We start from the raw sequence: 17,308 nt of genomic DNA on the forward strand, positions 1-17,308 counted from the left end.
GGATAGTAAACTAAACAAATTTTGTTAGTACTGACAAACCTACCTCCTGTAAATCATGACAACTGCAAGAACAACACCAACGAGCAGCACTACGACCACAATCACAACGATTATTACAGTGTTGCTGTTGGCATTGACATTGGAATCTAAAAAAACGTAATTTATTTACAATCAGTATGACACAGTTTACAAAAACTTTCTACAAGTAGCGACCACCTACTGTTAAGGGTTTGTGTCACAATAAATGGACCAGATCGAGAGCTTGCTCCAAAGAGCGCTTCTTCCCCGTTTGGTGTGGATGTCAACACGTAGTATGTGAAAGAGGTATCAGCCGGCAATGGCCTGTTTTGTGCGCGAATTATTGTTGAAACTTCTCTTCGCTTTCTACTTTTACTGCTTGCAGTGCAATCGACTTTTTCAAGACTTGCAACGTCACAGCAGGTTAAGTTTCCATCCCCGAGGTTAATTTCCAATTCTTCGTCAAATCTGAACCAAAAAAAAATAGATAAATCGACATACGTTCCAAAGTCACTACTACTGCTCTGTTACAACTCTTACCTCTGCAAAGCCATGGCGATGTAAGGCTGTCCATCCACGGGGTCACTATCTGCTTGAACTAGCTTACTGATGTCCGATTCCACAGTGTCATTTCCCCCTGCCATTGTTTTTTGTACGACCACAAAGTAGCAGCTGAATGACAAATAACATGAAACAGATAAAAATTGCACGAAAAATGGTTGAAAATTTAAGACATTAAGCAAAGGTTGGAATGATCTTACATTGAACGTTTAAAGACGAAAAGATATTTCAAAGAGATAAAATTCAAAAGATTTCAAATGAGAACAAAGGTAAACATATGACAACCAACCTTACGTCGCCATTCCTTTCACTCACTGGAGCCAAAGTGACCATTACAAGGTTCCCATCTGTGGTGGGTGGTATCAATGACAACTCGACCTTGGTTGGAACTTCATAGAAATTTGTATGACAGCGATATTACAACAATGTATAGTTATAATTTCATCATTAACGCACAATGGAGCTTTGTCAAAAATACGCAACATACTTGAAGGACTGGTCACACATGTTCCACGAACAGGATCAGACCAAGCAGTGGGAATGAGATCATGACATGGTGATGAAGCCACAACACCAACTTCTACTTGATAATCGGTGTTTGGATTAAGGTTACTGATGACGTAATTTGATCTTGATTTTTCGACTCTGGTGACGTTTGCATCAGCGGAATTTAAAGTGTTTGACCGAGCCGAGTTAATAAGTTGGGTTATTTTGATCTGTTGATAAATTTCTTCAATGATAAAGCAGCGATAACACATAAATATCGAGAATTCATTTTCAACACCAATTTTCTACATTACTTGATTATATTGTAGGAGTAGCAACATACAAAGATAAATTAAATACATCAAAATATCCTATTTCTTCATCTTGGCCAGTTAGCTCCAAGGAAGGCCAAGACAATATACAAGTGTCAGCTGATTGATTGAAAGTAAGTTTAATTCTATCAGGAGCTATTAAGTTTCCGCGACCAGTAATTGCATTTCTCCCACCACGTAGTGGCGCATTCTCACATCCCATGAATAAAGGAAGAATCTGGAACAGATGTTAAAAACTTCAATTAAAATACTTCAGTCATAAATTGAAGTTCATGGCAACTAAGTAACGTTTGCTTTACTACGCAATGCATTTAATGTAAAACAAGCTGTTCATTTTATGCAAACTCTACCTGTATAAAATATCCATTTCGAGGTTTCAGATCCATAATCAGCAAATTTTGTACTCCAGGTTGTACTTCATAGGCTTTGATCAAGCTGTTAAAACAAACGCTTTATAGTTGTAACAAATGTGACAACACATCAAGAAATATTTATATGTTTGAACAATTTTGACTTATTACGCTTTACTTCGCCGTTTTGCTGTGCGTTTCTTTGTTACACATTGAGTTTGATTTGTTTTCACGCTTTGTGGTTTGTACTTTTTCTGTACTTTTGTTTCAAAATGTGCTGATGTTGTAGTGTTCCTTACATATAGTATTGTGCTAATTTAGTTTTGTTTTAATCATATTTGTTACACGTGCCGTGTATCTTGTATTGTGGCTTTATCGAGTGTTCTTATCTTTTCAATATACCAGCACTCATAGTGACTTGGGTGTGATGGTTTGAGGTAAGGGAGGCTGAGACCTGGCTTAAATACCTGCGTTTTACGTAATATTGTCAATCTATTTTCTTCACATCTTCTATCAAACGTCAGTCCAAACATTTTCTTTTGACAGTTGGATTGAAGTTGGAAGTGTTTTCAGAAAGGCTTTGGACAAATAGCAATATTTTGGCTAAGAAGTTACCTTGAAACGTCTGATAACAAGTACACTTGTATTTGATGAGGAAATGATGTTGCACCAGGCAGTATAGTCCAAGAAATATTGAGCTTTCTTCCATCACATACGACCGGATCAGCACCAATTGAAGGCTGAACAGCATAACGAGTTGCTGAAAAATTGAATAAAAATAGTTACAATTTCCTTAATTCAACAACAAAGCGGACATTTTCCGCAAAACACAAAAACATGTTGACCAGCATTTCTAAAGTTTTGAAAATTTCAGGATAAAATGGTGTGAAAATGAAGCTACCTTCACAAAGCGGGTCCGAATCCATGTCTGTAATTCTTGACCATCGATTATCTCCGCGAAATATTCGAACGCATCCATCCACATTTTGTGAAACTTCGTCGGGCCAGTAAAACGCAGATTTTGCAGATATCCAATAGTTTTGTCCTTTGGGGGTTATAGGACAAAATATAAAAAATTATTAAAAAATAAGTGAAATAATAAAAATCGAAATTTCAAAAACGTTTTTTCTTACTTGTTACGGCCCTTATTTTGTTTAAAACAACTTGAGTTGATACAGCAACCAATTCGCCATGTGATTTGCAAAATTCCACTGCATTTCTGCAGGATTTAGCATTACGATCGTAAGTTAGAGAATCAAGACCTGTATAAATGAATGCTTATAAATTTTTCTATAACAATTATGAAGTTGTATATCCTACAATTTTACTCCTACTAATAAATATTTGAGTAATATAACAACAGCACTATTCACCATTGATCTTAATTATCATTTACCAAACAAATAACCAACCTATGCCAACAGCAAACACATCACTTTGCGCAGAATTGCCAAGGTTATATGCATTCATAGCAGAACATCTGTACGATAACAAGGAAGTTTCCTTGCATTGTGTTCCATACACTGTCAGTATTTTTGACACACGATAACGACGAGATCCGTTAGCGTTGTCAGAGACCTGATGAATAAATTTTAATTAACTAATTAGTTGTGGTTGGTATCTACTTGCAAGCAAATATAAGAACAAACGCGAGGTGGTGACTATACTACGATAAAAGAAGTAGTTTCTGGATGAGTTCAGAATAAAACGTTTGAAATATGATAATAAATCACCAATAAATGAAACGTAGACGACGTTGGGGTTCTTAAAGGTTTAGAATTGCTATTAAAGGCGACAAATTTTAAAAATGCTAGTTACGTTTGTACGTTCTATCCCCACAAAACTACACTCACATAAGTTCATGAAAATCAACAAAATACATTTAATTTTGAAATTAAGCTCCAATGCATGAGCTCTTTTTCTTTCACCTCAAACTGACTAGTTAGCGGCAGTGATGACCCATCAGCAAAGGACCACGTTACATTTGCTTGGGGATATCCATCAAAAGTGCATGTAAACTCCACTTTGTTGTTCTGAGGCAGGACAACGTACTCTACAGGATGATGAATTTCAGGAGCACCTAAAATCACGTTTGTTATACATGTACACTCAATAAATAATATAATTATTTATTTAAATTATTTATGTTAGTTGTTAACACATACGGTATTCCACTAAGTTGTGCTGCTTACTATTAACAAAATTAGTAGAGCAACGAATTGCCGAGAATCTACCTACACCCTCAACAATTATCCCAACGTCATTCGTTCTAATCCTCTACTACAATGTTCTTATCGTTTTGTTTTAGAACCTTAGCTAAGATACGTTTTTTGTCTTTGTCTAGTTGCTTTTTTATTTTTTTTTCTCTGGTAGTATTTCCGAATTTACGCTTTGATCAATTCATTAGATATGTATGAAACATGTCAATTTGAACAGTTTGAATTTGAACGAAAAAGCAGTAAAACGAATAGTCCGGTGTTAGTCGTATTGTTTTACAACAACTTGATACAAAAACAATAAAAAATAACAGTTTGATAGAAATGATACGTTTTGTTGGTAAAACTATTAGCCTGGGTTTAAAACTTACCCTTTACAGTTACCTCCAAATTCACGCTGTCTTTGCTTTCACCACTCTCACGCACGTTTGTTGCTGTGCAAGCGTATGTTCCTTTGTCACGATAACGCGCCTTTTAGTGCAACATTTATGTTAGTCAGGTTGAAAAATATGAGATAGCCAGCGGCACGTGCATTGAGTATTAATTAGTAACGCATTTACAACTTGCATATTATTTCAACATTTTTTGAAGGAATTTCAACATAACTTCTCCATCAAATACAAACTTACTTTGGTTAGAATTAAGTCGCTGCCTGATGCTGTGTCATTAATTTCTGTCAATTCTTGGTAAATGAATTTACCACTTCTGTCACTGATAACCTTATCACTTTTCAGCCACATCACTGTAGGACGAGGATTACCATTCGACATACAAGAAACTACAACTGGAGTAGTAGAGTTCCGCATGACTTCAATGGATGATGCAGAAAGTTGTATATTTGCAGGAACTGGAGAAAAGTTTAAGTTAGAACGAAAGAATACGTCAGAAAACAAATTAAACGATTTATTTACCTTGAACAGTTACATTTGTTTGAAAATTCTTTCTGAACGTGTTACTATCTATAGTTAGAGTGCAGGAAAGCAAAAAAATAGCACTTCCATCAGCATTTGGCATTGAGTAGTCTATGCTGGAATCAAAAAAATATCGTAATCTTTCTACTTTTGAGTATTTGTTGTCAGCAAATATGTACTTTTTCCTATGTTAACTATTAACAGTAAATAATTAGTTAAGCTTTGTACATGACTCTTCAGCGCTGTGGAAATTCCAACAGATGAAGAATACATATGGCATATGAAAGCACATTTCACTTTCACTGCAGTTAAAATTTACTTCCATCAGATGTAAAGTAATAGTAAATAAAACGCTAAAACTAATTTAAATACAACAAACAAACACCTTCTTTGGCTGTTAAGGATGAAAGTTTTCAAAGAATTTGATTTAGAAGTCAGTTTGCAAGACACCCTATCTCTAACAAATGCAATATTATAAGAAAGATTTATGTTTTCTCCTTGGTCCACTGTCACAGCTGGTTCCGAATCGATTTCAATAAACCCTAAAACGAAAATAGAATGCATCAGCTCAAAACTTTGTCTTGAATAACGGTAAAAAATCATATAAAAGTTACCTGAAGCATCGCCCGTGTACAATGTATAAACTGTATTTGAAAAGTAACGAAACTGAATACATCTTGGCAAACGATTTGAAAACTCGACCACTTTCCGGATTTGCATTTTTTCCTATTCACCAAATCTCGCCTATGGTCGTTCACTCAATCATTAGCACAACAATAATTCGAGATTTACATTAAATTTTTAATTTCCAGCATAGCGTCATGTAGAAAAACTTATGGAGGTTGTTTTTGGGAAAAGGTTAAAACCTACTCATCTAAAGATTTATAAAAAATGTTTCCACCAAATTTTTAAGCAACCATCTGTTACCTAAATCGTGAAAGGCCAGCTTTTCGTTTTTGTGATTACTTAGCTGTTTTTTGCCGCTTGTCAAAGACCGTCTTTATGGCGAGTGTTCTCTGTATGCTTTGAGCATTTCTCAGGGGACTAATGTATAGGAATTCCGGTGAAACTATAAGCGAAATCCCATCGGGATTTTTAAAAGTAACGAGTATTCCTTATGTTAAAGCGATTATATCACTAGGTATTGGCGCTTAGTATAAATTTAATTTCATCAAAAAACATTTTAGTTTGTTAAACAGGGCAGCGCATGATTTCAAATACCATCACGTTGAAAAGATTGTAGATACTGTTATTGGTTAGAAATAAAATGTAGCCACAAACTATCATCCAATAAAATTACAACACTAAATGAATTAATGCTCTAAGTCTTGCAGCTGTCTACTTTGAATATGAAAATGTGCAGCTTTCTTCATTTCTTAATAATAAAACTTTTTCGACCCAGTTCCGTTATATTTCAGACACGCTTCACAAGAAATTTCACGTTTGTAACAATTTTATTTAATGTGATAAAAACTTTCAAAAACGTTCAAACCTGTACAATCAACGCCATTGCCAGTGTAACCTTGACGACATCGACAAGTGAAACTGCCTGCTGGTGAGTTAAGGCAATTAGCATATGGAGAACAATTGTGTCCACTTTGTGTACCTCGTGTTCGACATTCATCAATATCTGAAATTCAGCGACGTACATCAAATTGGACGAGACAAGGTTGAAAATGGGAAACAGTTCAATTACTGTAGCACTAACATTAAAGTGAGGGGCAAATACAAAACCAAGTTTGTTGTAAATCCAAGAGTATTTGTCAGACATACAATTTTTGGTAATATGCAGTGGTTATGCAGCATAAGGGGGAAATTGAAAAGCTTAACACTGAAATCTGATGTTTACTTTCGGACTCGGGCTGCCGAAGAAAATTTTCAAAGAAGGCTTTTGAGAAAAAAGTACTCCAGCTTGAGGAAATCCATGTGATATATGCATTTCTCTTTTAACTCAACATACTTTTGAGTACACTGCCTTGCCTTTTATGAACCAAATTAAAACAAAATATCATTATCTATTGACCAATTCTTAACTGAGTGATTGTATAAACAATTAAACATCTGCTTATGGAAACATCAATTTAATTTCAAAAAACTTGAAAACTTGAAAACTTGAATCAATGAACTGGGACACACACTTCACATGATGGTTTATAAACAATAGGTAGAATTTAAAAAGAATTGAAAACAAAGACTATGCTGAATTTCGTAAAAAAACTGTCAGTGTAAGTCTTATATAATCAAATGAAGAGAAAAGTTAAAGCCAGAGATTGTGAAAAAGAGAAGAGCAAAATTACATACTTAATGTCTAAACTGCACATTCAATTTAGTAATAATTACCAGCACAATTCCCTTCTCGGCCATTACCGGAGTAACCAGAATTACATGTACATCTGAAACTCCCTCTTGTGTTGGAACACTTTGCATTTTCATCACAGTTGTCTAGACCTGTTGAACACTCATTGATATCTAAAACAGAAAAGTGAAGAATAAAATAAAAAAGTGCATGGTTAGCAGAATGACAAACCATGAAACCGCCTGAAAAAAAGGAAAAATGAAGCAGCAGTGATAAGAGAAAACGCTACATTACTTCTGAAATTTTTTCGTTCAACAAAACTTAGAAACCGTACGCATATGTACAAAGGATCCCATTATTATTGCAGACTTGTATTGCAAAAATAAGCAAAAAAATTCAACTATGGCACGCAATTTAACTTTTTAAACAAGATACAAAGTATGCACTATGCTAGTACCTAAAGTCACCAGCTTCTACAGGTTACTGACTACTTTAAAAATTTGGAACTACATCCTTAAAATTCTCGGTAAATCATTTAATTAATGATATTTACAAAGGTTGCATGGCGTTAAGATAGTGGCTATACCAGGAGTAATCTTGCACAAAATTCGAAACAATTATTATTAATTTTACCTTTCTGATCATCTGCTGCTTTGCAACACAAAATTTAAAACCACCGCTCAATTAAATTCACTCCAGGCTTGGACATTATAGTTAGGTATGCAATAATACCTATTGGTGATTGCACTATTAAACAATATTGGTCACAAAGTTGGATCAGCTATTGACTCAGTAATTACTTTGCCACCTTAGTTGGCTGAACATGGTTTTTACAAAAAATGCCTCAAATGATTTAGGATTAAAGTAAATCACTCTTTTTTCGCTAGATGGGTTTTCTACGGTAAAACCCTTTTATAGGAAAGTAAAAAACAGCTTTTATTGATTCCCCCATGTTACCTTAGATGGGTCATGATAAGAAGTATCACTTTATGTGATTTATTATTAATAGTTCAAGACTCTATATACTGTGATCACCTCTGCAATTTACACCATTCCCAGTGTAACCAGCGTTACAGGTACATGTAAAACTTCCTGGTGTATTGTCACATATTGCATTTAAATTGCAGCTGCGTTGGTTCCTTGAACATTCATCAACATCTAAAATAAAAATATAATTGTTGCAGTGGGCGGAACGATAGATTATGATAATAGTTTATTAATCATATGTAATCATAAGTATTGATACCTCTGCAATTTCCTCTTCTGCCATTACCACTGTAACCAGAAATACATCTGCATAGAAAACTCCCCAATGTGTTGATACATCTGGCGTTCCTGTCACAATTGTGGCTGCTAGTTTCACATTCATCAATATCTGAAGAAAAGCAGTGTTTACTGACAAAAGAGAGAACGAATACTATATATAGACCAAAGCGCGGTAATCTCTAATTTAGGTGAACTTAACTTAAATGTTAGAAGTTAGTTAGAAGCACCTTATCTGGTAAGTGTGTACTTAGCTTTTTAATGGATTTTTTTTGTTATACTCAAACATGAAAACTTATCTGAAAATGTTGGAACTGTAGGTTTTAATTTTGTCTTGGTATCTCATGTGTAATACAATTATTCCAACGTAAGTAGCTTTACGCCAGTGGTGTCCAACCCGAGGCCGGCGGGCAACATTTGGCCCGCGGGAAGGTTCTGAGTGGCCCGCACGGTATTTGTTGAAATGACTTATATTATCAACTCAATAGCCTAAGTAATTTATGGCGAAATTACATTCCGAGAAATTGGCATTTATTGTTTGTTTACTAATTTCTGACAGCCATATGGAAAACTCGCTTCGCATTGCTACATTGTCCATCTCACCGAATATTGTCAAACTTGTTAGAGGAAAACAGTGCCAAACTTCACATTGAAATGTCAACGTGTAGTAAAAACTTTGTTGAATTTACTATATCGTCGTATGTTTGTTGTTCTTATAATTGTAAAAGAGGATAATACCTATTTTTCAGATTAGAATTTTGGGGTGAGGGTTTTAATTAGAAATTAGCAGTAAACACTTAAGTGGCCCGCACAATCATTTGTAAATCGCATGTGGCCTTTTGGCCAAAAAAGGTTGGACACCCCTGCTTTACGCATTCCCACTTGAAAATACTAAATGTTCTTATTACAATTACGTCTACTGCTGAACAGTGTGTCATCTTATATAATACATTTGGTTACAGGTAAGTAAAATTTGTAGCGAACAGTAGAGCATTGCAGGTTGCAGTTTTTTTGCGTGGTGTCAAGAAAAACGCGATTTTTCAATTTTTGTATAACCATTTCATCTGTTTGGATGCTCGAATGAAGTTCATTTTTAGCATGAAGCTGTCCTATATTATTTCATCACCCATTCCACTGCTTTTTATGGTAACTTGGAGTAAAAGCTCCTTAGTAATCTTAACTTTTCAGAAATAAACAGCTTAGAAGGAACAAATAGGAATGAAAGTTTATGGATATACTACTGTACGATGTTACCTTATCAATTAATGTGAATCATTATTAACGTTACAGTTTCTTTATACTGTGATCACCTCTGCAATTTACACCATTCCCAGTGTAACCAGCATTACAGGTACATTTAAAACTTCCTGGTGTATTGTTACATCTTGCATTTAAATGGCAGCTGCGTTGGTTCCTTGAACATTCATCGACATCTAGAATAAAAATATAATTGTTGCAGTGGGCGGAACGATAGATTATGATAATAGTTTATTAATCATATGTAATCATAAGTATTGATACCTCTGCAATTTCCTCTTCTGCCATTACCACTGTAACCAGAAATACATCTGCATAGAAAACTCCCCAATATGTTGGTACATCTGGCTTTCCTGTCACAATTGTGGCTGCTAGTTTCACATTCATCAATATCTGAAGAAAAGCAGTGTTTATTGACAAAAGAGAGAACGAATATTAAATATAGACCAAAGCATGGTAATCTCCCATTTAGGTGACCTTAACTTAAATGTTATAAGTTAGAAGTTAGTTAGAAGCACCTTATCTGGTGAGTGTGTACTTAGCTTTTTAATAAATTTTTTTGTAATACACAAACATGCAAACTTATCTGAAAATATTGGAACTGTAGGTTTTAATTTTGCCTTGGTATCTCATGTGTAATGAAATTATTCTAACGTAAGTAACTTTTCGCATTCCCACTTGAAAATACCACATGTTCTTATTACAATTCTGTCTACTGCTGAACAGTGTGTCATTTTATATAATGCATTTGGTTACAGGTAAGTAAAATTTGTAGCGAACAGTAGAGCATTGCAGGTTGCAGTTTTTTAGCGTGGCGTCAAGAAAAACGCGATTTTTCAATTTTTGTATAACCATTTCATCTGTTTGGATGCTCGAATGAAGTTCATTTTTAGCATGAAGCTGTCATATATTATTTCATCACCCATTCAACTGCTTTTTATGGTAACTTGGAGTAAAGCTCCTTAGTAATTTTAACTTTTCAGAAATAAACAGCTTACAAGGAACAAATAGCAAGAAAGTTTATAGATATGTGACTGTACACAACAAATAATCAGCAATAATGATCGGCAGGAAATTGTTTTATTCTTTGCATTATCTTGTTTGCAGGTAAAATGCTAGCTGCAGTGTTTCACACCACATACAAATATATACGTACATGAACATTGAGAGACTTGAGTCAAGAAGTATTATTATTATCATTATTATTAATATTTAACATCCAAGGTCGCGTGTGGTTGATAAACAAGTATTTTTACTTGCATGCTTTGAAATACTTTATGTTGATACTTTGCAGTAATTCAAGGGAAAATTAATGTGAAACTAATAAAAAAAATTTTAAAAACCATTAAAATGGCAATTTTTTGCGCAACAACCATTGATGCACATCATGTTCTACACTTCAAAGTATAGCTTGAAAGATTAACCGCAGACCAGTTTTTCATGTTTTAGTAAAGTTTATAATCAAAGAAGTATGACTGTAGTAACTGGTAGGACTAATAGTTATCTTTGATTTATCATCAAATTTTATAGCGGAAAGCGTTTTAGACATGCAGTAAGGTGGTACAGCACATCAATGTTTTGTGTTGTATTGTACAACATCCCATATTTTTTTACATACAATGATCAGTTTTTTAGCAACAGTTTGTGCAAGTATGTATTAACCCTGATGTGACACTAGCCTTCAATTAATCTTGAAAAGATTTTGGGCCATCGCACCTTTGTTAAGTGTTAATTCAAATTCTTTGTGTTAACACTTAACAAAGCAATAATACATGCAATAAATGAGGAATGTGGTTAAATGCAAATCATCAAATGCTGAAAAATTAGTAATCGATTAATTAATTATTAAAGTGACACAAACAGCACAAAAAAGCGAAAGTTTATCTGAAAATAATTCATTTGATCTGGCTTATAAATTGACTGTACATGAGTTATATTATTATAATAAATTGGTATCACTATCTCATGAGCAAACAAGTTGATGTTGATCAATGTTAACTTAAATGGGAGGAAAAATTCTTAAAATAAATTTGAAATAACTTGTGGTGCTCTTAGTTTTCTTCCCAAGCACCGTTTTACTCAGGTTATTTAACTTCTGTTTACTTCATCTTGTCTTCTTGACTGAGTTTCAACAAGTTGACAAAACCTATTTACCAGATGCTAATTCCTAGCCTGGTTCTGTTTAAAAAGGCATGGATACTTTCTTCTGTTTATTTAATTGCGTAAACTATATCAATTGTAGTTTAGCAACACAATAAATAAACATGAAAGAGTGTGGACACCTTTAAACAAAGCAAATTACTGATACTAAATCACTAATTACTAGAATTAGAAAAGCTCAAAAACAACTAGAAACAAGAGATTGAGTCAATCTTCATATCGATCGAAATCGAAGAAAAAGCAACAAAACATGAAAACTAATACATTTTGGTAAATTTTATAAAATCCTTCCCAATAAATAAACAATCATTCTACCAGTGCTACCAGAAAACACTAAACAACAACAATTTATCACAAAATGCAAAACGACAGTCTCTGTAACCAAGAGTGTGTGCAATGTGATATCATTGCAAATTAAAATTGAGTGTTTATTGTCACAAAAGAAAAAAAATCATTCAAAATATAACTATGACTAATATAACTGGACAAGACAGAAGAGCAAAGAGGGTATAAGAATTACAATTTTGGATTCGACCTCATCAACCTACTCGTACATAATAGGCCTAATTGTGTTTGCACTAACCTATATGATTTTTCTTCTGTTACCTCCCTATAGTTTACATTATTTTCTATTTTCCTTTGAGTTTGCCTTGCTTGTCATGCTCATAAAACGTTGGAGTCAAGAATAATCTTAACTAGAGTAGACTTAGCAGGCTACTCTTAAAATACTTTTTTTAAATGTTTCTGTTCACAATTTCTGATATTTTCATCTTTCGAGTCAGTTTGCGACATTTGTTATGTTGTGATACTTTCCTTCCAGTTTGTCAATAGACCTACACCAAATGTTACTCACCTAATTCAGCTCAGCTGCTGCGAAATAAACACTGTTCATTGTAAATCACCATACCATGATGAATTTCATTTCATGGTGAGATGACATACATTGGCAATTCAGTTATACTGGCACAATTTCTTTAGTTGTAGCAAAATTCTTACACTTAAATTTGTTCACACTTGCATTATATATATTGACATAGTTTTGTTTCCTTGAGTATTTTTTACCAAAAAGGGGAAATTATTCTACCAGTGCTACCACAAAACATTGAACAACAATTTATCACAAAATGCAAAACGACAGTCTCGGTAACCAAGAGTGTGTGCAATGTGAAATCATTGCCAAATTGAATTTGTGTGCAGCTTGACAGTCAAACAATTTTATACAAGTCTGTTAATCCTAATTACCAACATAACAATAAGAAAAAATTTACTCAATACTTTGAAAAGAAAAACAGTCGCTTTTATGATGAAAACATGACAAACCATTAAAAAAATTTTAAACAAGTTTTCATACGTTCACAGTTTCCACTTTTACCATCGCCACTGTAACCAGAGTTACATTCACATCTAAAACTCCCTTGTTCATTTATACATTAGGCACTATCATCACAATCGTGGCTGTTAGTATCACACTCATTGATGTCTACAGAAAAACAGTGTTTATTTTCACGATAGAAAAAAAATTTTCAAAATGTAACGACACGTAGCATTTACTCTGTAACAATGCTTTTGTAATGTAGGTACTAAAACACTCAGTGTCTAGTAGTGTGTGCATGATAAAATTTTAATAAATGTCATGTATTTCATTATAGAACAATTAATAAAAACAAAATTGAAGTATAATACGTTCAAAAGCAATTCTACATCTTTTTAACACAAAGCTGCATTACTTACGCCTTCAGTTTTAATTAATTTAAAATATTTAAGTGTGGAGCTTGTACTGATACAAGTGAATCTTATGTCAAAGAAGCCTTGTCAGTAAGCAAAGTAAAAAACGAATTGTTGTAAGATGTAAGAATTGTTAATATGTGGAGGCAAAATATTTATTGCCAAAAAAATGTAGCAAATTACAACATCAAGCCTCGTTGATAACTACTAACTAACTCGTGACACCAATTCAAAACAATCCAGTGAAGCGGTGGAGCTTCTAAAAGGTCAACTTGAACTGTAAAACCTCTTGCACACCTTCCTTTGTGTGTCTCCAGGTAAAGTTTCTAACAGAGCCAACAATCTGCTTGAGAAGCTAGAGAAGTGAATTAGAATCTGTAAACACTCGAACTTCTAACACTCAAGTTGCCAGGCTGGGAGTTTCTTAAACAACCTTTCCTGCTGCTAAGTTCACTCGCCTCACATCTGCCTTTTCCCTTTCAAAACTATAGCTTCCCAACTCCCGACTGAAGAAGCATCTGACTTGAGGAAAAGCAGAAATACTTGACGACAAAAACAGTTCTAGGCCTATCAATTTTCCCTCATATAAGCTTGTAGTCACAGTCTAGCAAACAAAGCTAGGTAAGAATTTGGGTCCAGATAACATCTGCATGGAGCTCATATTCCTTGCAAGACCTGAAATGAAGTCTTGGCTATGTATCTTCCTGTCACCCTGCTTAATCTGGTAAAAACCTTTGTAGTTGCAATCACAAAGCTTCAGTCTATTACAGTACTTCATATAGATACAGCATCTTAAATTGCAGTCCTTTTCTGTGTATATACTGTGTAATCGTTTGAATTTTTATCCCAATGTTGTTGCAATTTTTTAAAGCAAGTGTTTTGTAAAAAGTAGCATGAAAGATTTGACCATTATCAAAATTAGAGTCAGCGCAAAAGTCTAAGACAGCTGTTTTGTGCTTTCGTTCACAATTTTTAAACTAGACTTATCTAGTTTTATATGCTGGGGATATTTTTGCACAACTTAAACTCGACAAAGATTTGTCATCGCTGAAGACCCAATGTGCAAGTTCCTATAGATGTGTTACACTTGTTTTGCCCTGTATCTGTTACGTTTCTCCCTTGCGGCCGATTGCGCGTTTCCGTGGTTAATTAAGCACATGTGTCTTTTTATCGAGGTGTGTCCGACAAGTAGTTGCACTGACAGTTTTGTATTGGAGCTCCTAAAATGAGCTGTGTGAACGAAGACTTGACCTAACTGCTTTTAAATAAAACATGTGCCTGTAATTCTAAGAGTGAGAACAACAAAACGTAACAGATGCACACATTTTTGTAGTTGGCTTACTGGTTTACTCCTCAAACGCCTGCAGTTTGCCAAACTAGACATTCCCTTGATTGCATTCCAAGTGAGTTACGTAGTCTCACGACGCAATCTCGGGTTGAACTCGGCGTGACAGGACAACCATTGCAACTACAATTTCACTTTTGTCTTTCTTTTTTCTCTGGTTCACACCAAAAAAAGCAAAGTGACCTCTTTTTTATTCTTTTTGTGAAATGGCAGTCGGCAAATTGTCTTTTGCGTGATCGTAATGTATGCTAAACTAACCTTCGGCGTAACCATCGCATAGAATGGAACCTGGACCTTGGCTTTGCATGCATGTCACATTCAATCAAGGTATCCTGTAACTGGGTAATCCCCTTTGTTATTGCTTTTACTAAAAGTCATAGAAGTCTCATAGAGTTAATATAAATCATGAATCACAGAATTATTGGAATGACTTTGGCTTTTGCAGTGTTCTATCACGCCAACGGATTTTTATATTGATTTTTATAATGGAAATACAGTAAGAATTTTATTGTTTTAGGCTTTTCTAAATTTTCACATTTCTTTTAGGACATGGAAATTTGGAAACAGTGCGTGTGTTTTTGCATTGTTGTCCATGTTTTACAAGCAAGTCGACGAAGGTTATAAGTAAAAAGGTTGCCCGCAATATTTGTTTTAATTTGCAAATTGAAAGTTTGTAAAATTTAATGCTACTCACCATCGCCACTGACTTGGGCTTCAACGCCGTTCACATCAGGCTTACATAAGAAAAGCAACAGAACTAGAGCCCCGCATATCAAATACATCAGCTGTGTCATTGTATCAACTCAAGATTTCATTATACGAAAATAACTTTAGTATTACTTTTATTAAATATTAAACTCTAAACACTTAAGTAAAAGTACGGTAATATGTTCAACTTTAGGTTATATTTACTGTAAAATTTGTAATAGTCTGTACAATCGTATAGACTAATGATTGACCTGACTTTGACTTCCAAAGTTTTTGGGCTAATTTAATCATGAAAAGTGAGAGTTTGGGCTAGAGGGGATTATTTTTATTTTAATTGACTCTTTGGAAAAATTATTACGTCGCTTTAAGTTTAAAATTAGCATACTTTCCTATTCACTGACTAGCGTAATTGCCGTTTACCGTATTCCTATTTTCTTACTTCGATAAACGGCGGCCGGTAAAATAAGTGCCTACTTCACTGGCCTCCGTTTGCAGAAGTAAAACAATGCCAATTGCGTAACCGGCTAGTCATTACCGAAGTAACTTTTTCCAAATTCAGTAAACGGCAACCGATGAAATAGACGCTGCCAAACTTTTGGTTTAAACTTCTTACAACTTATTAGGGGAGACCGAAAAAGGGAGACCGGCTAACGAAAGTCACACTCTAAAAAATCTTGAGTCAGTTTTTCCACTCGTTTCAAAGAGAGAACAGATTCTGACTCTTTCATGAGTCGATTCTACTTTTTCTGCCTTCTCTCGTTTTTTTTTGCTTGTGCGACACTTTATTTGAGTGGTGTATTCACGGTTGGCTTGCGGCGTATTACGTAATGGAAATTTTTACCAATTTGTTGCATCTAGATTCTAGGACCTAGGTTGTCTGTCTGTCGCACGTGGCGTGGTATGCTGTGGTATTCGGTTGGGCCTGCGCCAGTTAAACTGTGGTGAAGAAATAGGTGAACAGCAAATTGGTTTAGCCTATGGGCATAATGATTACAGTTCACTAAACTAAGTCATTTAACTTTAAAGATAAATTAAAGCTAACAGCAAGCGTTGATGAAAACCTAGCTATTTGAAAAATAGGTAGGCTAGGCCTATTTGTGTGTAGCGTAGAAATTAAGTACAAGGCCTACTAACCAGACAGGAAGCTACCGTAACTTTTCACCAGAAATCGTGCTGCAAAGGCCTCAAGCTAGCCAGAGTTTTTTGTTGGTTTTAGAAGCTAGGCCCATAAAGTTTTCAAAGAAAATCTTTATCTGTACTTTATTGCCAGATGGAGTTTGACGGTTTTGACGTACAATTTTCAGTTGTGCAACTAGGGTCTATCGGCGGTATTGCGGCCACATTTTTTCTTTGCGATTTAAATCTCATGTTAAATACATTTGCCTGGGGCTAGCGAAAAATTTTTTTCACCATATTGTGCAAAATTTAATCTACTTTTTTACTATAAATTTATATTATTTTCTGTTGATGCAAAAACGGAGCAAAACGATTTCTTCCAAGACTACTTTTTCCGGGTAATTGCGGACACTCCTTGCAAATGCGGCCACACATCTCCATAAATGCGTCCGCATTTCCCTGCTTTTGCGGACGTATTTTTATGAAGAATTTAGCCTTTTACAGTATTGCCGTTTGTTGTGTGCAAGACTGAAGAAGAACATTGGAGTTACAAGCAATGCAAAA

At 34.6% G+C, this 17,308-nt stretch overlaps 1 protein-coding gene across 1 annotated transcript in view; it reads right to left on the bottom strand.

Annotated features, from left to right (window-relative positions):
• LOC143445615 (uncharacterized) overlaps positions 1-17,308 on the bottom strand; it is a 51,928-nt gene that overhangs the window by 4,286 nt on the left and 30,334 nt on the right. The window contains exons 3-24 of the mRNA XM_076944849.1: positions 9,955-10,083; positions 9,744-9,866; positions 8,417-8,545; positions 8,206-8,328; positions 7,215-7,343; positions 6,367-6,504; positions 5,260-5,416; positions 4,875-4,990; positions 4,593-4,810; positions 4,335-4,434; positions 3,676-3,827; positions 3,160-3,325; positions 2,881-3,009; positions 2,649-2,792; positions 2,363-2,507; positions 1,748-1,832; positions 1,426-1,614; positions 1,067-1,295; positions 869-968; positions 559-690; positions 221-486; positions 44-146 (exon numbers count right to left, since the gene is read on the bottom strand). Coding sequence (XP_076800964.1) covers positions 44-146; positions 221-486; positions 559-690; positions 869-968; positions 1,067-1,295; positions 1,426-1,614; positions 1,748-1,832; positions 2,363-2,507; positions 2,649-2,792; positions 2,881-3,009; positions 3,160-3,325; positions 3,676-3,827; positions 4,335-4,434; positions 4,593-4,810; positions 4,875-4,977 — 2,261 coding nt within the window. The 5' untranslated portion in view covers positions 4,978-4,990; positions 5,260-5,416; positions 6,367-6,504; ... (3 more) ...; positions 9,744-9,866; positions 9,955-10,083. The remainder of the gene's footprint in view (positions 1-43; positions 147-220; positions 487-558; positions 691-868; positions 969-1,066; positions 1,296-1,425; positions 1,615-1,747; positions 1,833-2,362; positions 2,508-2,648; positions 2,793-2,880; positions 3,010-3,159; positions 3,326-3,675; positions 3,828-4,334; positions 4,435-4,592; positions 4,811-4,874; positions 4,991-5,259; positions 5,417-6,366; positions 6,505-7,214; positions 7,344-8,205; positions 8,329-8,416; positions 8,546-9,743; positions 9,867-9,954; positions 10,084-17,308) is intronic.

This window comes from Clavelina lepadiformis, chromosome 2 (genome assembly GCF_947623445.1).
Source record: "Clavelina lepadiformis chromosome 2, kaClaLepa1.1, whole genome shotgun sequence".
NCBI classification, from domain to species: domain Eukaryota; kingdom Metazoa; phylum Chordata; class Ascidiacea; order Aplousobranchia; family Clavelinidae; genus Clavelina; species Clavelina lepadiformis.